Source organism: Alnus glutinosa, chromosome 3, assembly GCF_958979055.1.
Source record: "Alnus glutinosa chromosome 3, dhAlnGlut1.1, whole genome shotgun sequence".
NCBI lineage: Eukaryota > Viridiplantae > Streptophyta > Magnoliopsida > Fagales > Betulaceae > Alnus > Alnus glutinosa.
Genome location: NC_084888.1, coordinates 33,950,886 through 33,958,033, shown reverse-complemented (window position 1 = coordinate 33,958,033; position 7,148 = coordinate 33,950,886). Strand labels below are relative to the sequence as shown.

The 7,148-nt window shown below is 34.7% G+C and overlaps 1 protein-coding gene across 1 annotated transcript; it reads right to left on the bottom strand.

The window, feature by feature from the left end:
• Window positions 1–2,097: 2,097 nt before the first annotated feature.
• On the bottom strand, window positions 2,098–3,345 carry LOC133863396 (uncharacterized). The gene is made up of 2 exons (XM_062299337.1): window positions 2,656–3,345; window positions 2,098–2,130 (listed from the first exon to the last, which is right to left on the bottom strand). Exons 1-2 carry the CDS (start codon window positions 3,343–3,345, stop codon window positions 2,098–2,100), a joined length of 723 nt encoding a protein of 240 aa, XP_062155321.1.
• Window positions 3,346–7,148: the final 3,803 nt, after the last annotated feature.

The following is a 7,148-nucleotide window of genomic DNA, read 5'->3' as shown; positions in this document are numbered from 1 at the left end:
GGAGTTTTTTTTTTTTTTTTTTTGTTATTATTATTATATATTGCAAAAACAAATTACATAACCAAGATACAGGGAAAGAGAAAGACAGGATTAAGCTTAGGTGCTGTAAATTTTTTTACAGCGCCTATGCTGTAGTAAATTTAAGGGTTTGGATTTGATTTCAAACCCTTTAGATTTGATTTCAAGGGTTTGAAATCAAATCCAAACCCTTAGGTTTACTACGGCATAGGTGCTGTAAAAAAATTTACAGCACCTAAGCCATATCCGAGAAAGACAAACTTGAATGGCTGAATCCAAGACTACAAGCTAACAACTCTATAACCCAATCAAGAAATACTTAATACCATAAGCACCTCATAGCCCAAAAAGAAATCCAAGAATATGAAAGTCACTTAAGAATGTTATTTGTAAAAGTCGCGGCCTACTAAGATGATTAAAACCTCTAGATCTAGAGTAAGAGAACCCCTATAAACCAAGAAAACTGGACAAACTAAGTAAAACACAGCAGAAACAGGATCTCCTACAAAGACAAAAAGTTTGAAGCCCAAACAATTTGAGTTAAGTTGTAAACAACACAACACCACCCTAAAAAATGAGAGAGAGAAAAAAAATAAATAAATAAAAGAACCCCATAAAATAATAGCTTTTGGCGGTGGATAAAAGTCACGAAACAAAGCAGTATGTCAAAGGGGGAAGCGATTGATGGCGCGGTGAGGCTGGGACGCTGGAAAGACGGGTGGAATGGCACGTTGCAAGTTGAAACTGGTGGAAAAATGAATATTTGACTTTGAAAAACCAATCTTCGAAACTTCATAGATGTGACAAACGACGCCATGGACAAGTGGAATGGCAAGGTGGATGATGTGGCTGACGAGGCGGGGAGGCTGAGTCTACGGTTTTATGAGGATTGGGGATAGGTCGTCAACAAAGACGACAAATAAAGCCTCACATGAGGCTAGCGGGGTGTTTCTCTAAAAAGTAAAACTCAAAAAAGAAAATAACATAACATCTCCTCAAGCACAAACAGCAGCTGAAAGGTCCGAAAGAGGAAGGAAGATTTCTTCCCATAGAGATAAGAGAGCGTTGGCATGGCACAATTAGGTTCAAATTGGTCTCAACCTTACCAAAATTATGCATATATCGGTTATCCTTATATCTCATTGGAGAGATTATCTATATTCAGATGAGTCAGATTATCCTCAGAAATATAATATTATAACTAACGTAAGCTTACTTCAAAAACAAAATAAGAAACAAGATTGCAACTAAAACATCACCACCAAATTAACAATCTTGCCTTCACACGGCGAATACATGTCGGTCATCCAAAAGTATTTACCCTTTCAAGGTGTGAAAAGGTGGTCAGCAAACTAGAGATGTCTCGCTGCAACATTATAGCTTCGCCTGCAACACTTTTTATGGCAACAATTACACGACCCTCCTCCTTTTAACTGGCATACTCTTTTTTTTAACTGACTCCCCAGTTATAGTGGTCTCGGCAGTGAGGAAGAGATCAGTCAGAACAGTTTTCGACTGCAGACAAGCCTTGAGCAATTTAACACCCTACCTAGAAACAAAAGAAGAAAAACAGTTATATAATGTAATTATAAGATTGAGTTGCGGTTCCATAATCCACTATTTCAGAAACCAAGTACAGAGAATAAGATTGAGTTGCTGATATGCAAAGCACCAAAACACTGCAGGACCTATACAGAAACATCGAAAGCATCACAGAACACCACCTCTTATTGAAATATCGACATCGGAAAAGAGCAATTATTATGAAGGATATGTTTCAGGTGTTCATGAAGACAACTTTGACATTAGCTGTGATATCTTCCATAATCCACAACTTTCATTGTTCAATTGACAAAATTTTCTTCAAAATTGGTCCAAGAAAATTTCTACAACTCAGTTTATAAAATTATATAGTACAAGATTCTCACCTGTATTTTTTAAAATACATAAAAAGTTTCTCACAAGCTTTTAGGATAGATGTCTTTTTAAATTCTTCCAACTCAATTCAAAAAAAAAAATTGTCCTTATTCAATATAATATATGGTTTCGTTTTCCATCCCTATTTTGTGTTCTTAAATGTTATTCACTCAATAATAATAATAGCTTATAAAACTGCACAACACGAAACCAGAATACAAATGTACCCACAAATTATTAAGCTTTTCATTAGTATTTGTGAAGCAAACATGCATGAACATAGATTCTGGAGGGAACCTTGGAATTGGGGGTGGTTTTGTTGTTTGTCAATTCAAAAGTTTTTCTCCTTCCGGCACGATATATATGATCCTTATCATCCAACCGATAAACACAAGGAACAACACAAAGATAGCTAGCAAAGATTAATGTCAGCAACTGGTTGGATAAAGCATAACAACTTGGAGGCCAGGATAAGCAGCTTATGATATCATTTATATTTGTTTTTCAACTTCAGCCAAACTCTTTTGTAAACTATCTTGGATTACTGTTGATGTAAAGTGATAGACTGATCAAATATAAATAGAACAACCCTACGCATTGGCTATTGGACGTACATTTTTCAAAACTCTTTGGAAAAAAGTACAAATAACCCCTCAAAGCACCGAAAGAAAAAACAACTGGCACAAAAGAAGCATTTGATTGTTGTAAGTAAAGTGATACCTCATCCATGCCAAAATCGACCACCTTCTCCTCAGCAGCCCCTACGTCCCTGACATTGAACTTGCTAAGTAAAGTGATAGCAGAGATAGCGGACATGGGCTTCACTTGAAGATCATCCATCACCATGTAAGTAATCACCCCTTTCACGTGACCTCCCTCACTAGAAGAGAATGTCTTGATATCCCTTGGTGGGTCTACGTAACTTAGCTCGTGGGTCATTGAACTCTTGCACGAAGGACAAATTGCTCTCTGGTCATTAGCCACGTACTCCGAGGAACAGTCATTGTCGTCGTCGTCCTCCTCCTCCTCTGAGGTACAGTCGTTGTCGTCCTCCTCGTCATCGTCCTTGTTGATATCACAGCTATAAAATTTCATGGCTGTATATGACAGCTCAACGCTTGGCAAGAGGAGAGGGACTTTAGCACCGGAAATGGCTACTTTTGGGTTTAGCAGAAAGTTTTTGTCTTGGTCTGGCTGAAGGTAAATATCACGCAGATTCTCTATGCTCTTGTACAGGCTATGCAAGCAGCCTGCCATGTCTTGCTTTTGTAAGAGCTTAGTGACAGTTCCGACCGGCAGAGTAAAAATGCTAAAGAGAAAATCAACAAATTTCTTATCTGCTTCAGCAAAGAGCACCCTTTGGCTCTTTTTCTCTATCAAAAGCTTCAGGCTTACCTTTTTTGATGCCATTTTAGGTCTGTCAATGGTAAAGAGGATTCAGTGCACCAGTTAGTGTCGTGATCTTGGCCTGTATATAGAGTAATTCTAAACGTCATACCCATGTCCCTCTTGTGTCCCTCTAAAAGTGATGTGGCTTTTAAAATCACCATGTGATCTTTTGATCAATCACAAGGTCAATGGTGATTTTAAAAGCCACTTCATTTTTAGAGGGACACAAGAAGGACATGGGTATGACATGTAACATTACTCCTGTATATATATGGAAGTCACTATTGGAAGAAATTTCTTTCGCTACCCCTTGCATTTCCAGTCACGATTCATGAATCGTCTGGACTCGGGACATGAATCAAATAAACATTTGGCTGCAAGCGTCTATTGATTTTCTCAATGGAAAATCCCTTTCCAATTTTGGCCACAAATTAATGAGACTATATCCAAATACGTGAAATTGTATCATACGCTTGAGTCATGTATATTATAATCTTAAAGCGGTGAATGAAAGAAAAGATTTAAAAGAGTATGATTGGTATTGCGATTTTGTTGATAAAAAAAATGTGATTTTAAACTAAATCTAAAAAAATGAATCATTCGGAATTAAATTTTATAAAAATTGCGATTTGAAAAATGTAGAAAAATTTGTTTAATTTTAAAAACTAAATTGAGATTTTAAATGTCAAACTACGATTTTGTCAAATTCTTTTTAATTGTGTTTTTAAAAACTACGTTTTCAAATAGTATTTTAGTAGCCTCACCAAATTTTACTATTCAAAACAATTAAAAATCACTTTTATATATTTTAACCTGGGACGGAGCTACTACCAAGCTTTTTTTGGGGGGGGGTCACAAAATTTTACTATTCAAACAGTTAAGAATCACTTTTCTATATTTTAACCTGGAGCTGGAGATACTACCAAGCTTTTGGGGGGAGGGGGGGCCTGGGCCTTCCCAAGCTCCAAGGTTTTTCAAAAAAAAAAAATTTAATTAAATTTTTTTTTTTTTTTTTTTTAATTTTGCCCTCCAATTTTTTTTTTTTTCTATTTGCCCCCCCCAAATTGTAAAAGTTGGCTCCGCCCCTGATTTTAACCATCAATTTTTTTAAAGTATTCTAGCAGTCTTACTATTTTAGTTATCCATTATCACTATTCCATTGAAATAATTTTTTTTCAAATTTTTTTATTTTTTTCTATAATCTTTTTTAATTGTTTATCTTTTTTCTAATGATCATATTTTTAATTTTTTTTTTCTTGGTCATATTTTTGAATACGATAGAATTTTAGAACATTTCTGTTTGGAAGCTAAGAAAACATAGAAAAAATCCACCCAACTAATTAAAGCGACCCAATAACTCAAAAACTGTAGATTAAAAAATATATTTAAGTTTTTAATCAATTTTCTGATCAAGCCATTACTCAACAATTAGCAGTGTGGGAGAGAAACGAAAAATAAAATAAAATAAAAGGGAGAGAGAAAAAAATTAATGATATTTTAATCATAATAGTGAGGCTGTTGGAATGTATTTTTGTGTGTTTTCACCAAATTGCCTCACAAAAATAATTTTTTAGCTATTTTAATAAGACTGCTAAGAATGCTCTAAACGTATATTTGAAATCGTGTTGAGAAATATAATTTTTGCCAATACTTTTTCTAGAATTTGGTTCCAACCTAATTGTGGCATATTTAACAAAATAATAGAACTTATAGAATTATGATATGTCAGGTTGGAACTAAATTCTAAAAAAAAAAAAAAAAAAAAGGTGTTTGCATGTTTAACATTCCTCATAGAAAATTTTTTAAAAGAACTTAAAAAAAATAAAATAAAATAAAAATACTTATTTTCAAGTTTTTACTGTAACACAGTTTTTTACTTTTTTTATAACAAAAAAATGTTTTCAAGATTTTTAACTAAAAATACTTTTTAGTAGGATTGGCAATTCGGGTCGCGTTCATGTCAATCCGACTGACACGAAAACACAATCGGGTCCAACACGAACACGGCCCGATACTGAACCGGGTTACACGACACGAACCCACAGACACGTTTAGTTAACGCATGCTCACTGGGTCACTGAACTTCTCGCCGGCACCACCTCACTCAACAAACCACGAGGGCGGAGGACACGAGCTGACGAGGTAGAGCAGGTTTGACTGGGCTTGGACAGTTGGATCCGAGAATCGATCCAGCGGTCGCAGATTTCGTCGTGCTTGATCAACGACACCGCCCAGTCGACCACTGAGGGCGAACTGTAATTCACGTCGATGGCGTGTCTGCCGCTGATTATCTCCAACAGCAAGATCCCGAAGCTGAACACGTCGCTCTTGGCGCTCAGATCCCCGGCGCAAGAGAAATCGTGAAGTGAAGGAGCGATGTGGCGTGAAGAAGCCAGAAGGTGAAGTGAAGAAGGCGTGCCGTGTGAAGAAGGTGAAGTGAAAAGAAAAGTGATGTGGTGCGGCTAGGGTTTTCTTATTTCAGTTTTGCTTTTGCCGAATTGCCGTTTTTTAGACTAAAAAAAAAAATTTAAATGTGTTATAATTGAACCCGATTACTCCAAACTCAAACCCTATATTTTCATGTCGTGTTTGTGTCGGGTTTACAGGTCGTATCAAAAATTGTCAACCCTACTTTTTAAACTATTTAACCTAATCTCATGCAGACTTTTGTGTCTTGACAACTGCATGGATTGCGTCTTTTCAGGAATTTCTCACCGGTTTGAGAACTTGATGAAAAGGGAAAAATGTAAAATTGAGCCGCTGAATTCATAACCCTCATTTATCATATGGAGAATCCAAGGAGGCTTCGACTTTAGATATAAATAAATTCATTACAAACGAGTAAATCGATCACACGGAATACCTTTTACTAAATAATGGTCGCTCCATACCTTTAACACAAGAGATATGATATGTGTACAATTTCAACAAATTTTATTATTATTTTTTTAAAAAAAAAAAGTCAATTATTGGATATGAAGAACACACATGTAGAAAATAGATTCAATGATTAGTTTGGAAAAAAAATTTGTTAGAATTGTACAAGAGTTAGGATCAGTTTGAGTTTGCAATTTCAAATAAGGATTTTAAAATGTGCGATTTGAAAAAAGTAATTTTTTAAAAACGCAATTAAGTGTTTGACAATATCGCAATTTAGTCTTTAAAATCGCAAATTAGCCTTTAAAATTCTGCGTTTTCAAAAGCACCCTCTTATTTGTGATTTGAAAAAGCAGATTTTCTGCGTTTTCAAATAGCAATTTTTAAAAATGTAGTTCTCAAATGATTTATGTTTTACGATTTTGTTTAAAATCGCACTTATTATCTACGAAATCGCAATCACAAACACACCCTTATACAGAAATTATAAACGCATCAATTTTTTATTTTTTTTTTAACACAAAGGGCATTTCCCCTTCCCTCTTTGAAGAAAATAAATAAATCAAAAAAATAAAATCAAAAGGAGTACTTAGTTCTTGTAGAATTTCATAATAAAGAAAAGTGTTTAATTTGAAGTAGAGATACATAAATTATGTGATTTGGCCTAGTTCGGAGTATGATCTATATTTACAAATTAAAGTCTTTAGATGCATGATATATATATATATATATATATATATATATATTGATATTGTATTAATAAAGACATATAATTTTAATAATTTTAATTTAAAATGAATAAATGATCATTTATTACAAAATATTTTTATTCTTATATGTCATGATAGGCGAACAGGATCAAGAGTAGTGATAGGCAGGGGCCATCTTGCCGGCCCCTGCCCGGCCCTTTCCTACGTGGAAAGGGCCATTTCACTATTTTTAACTTT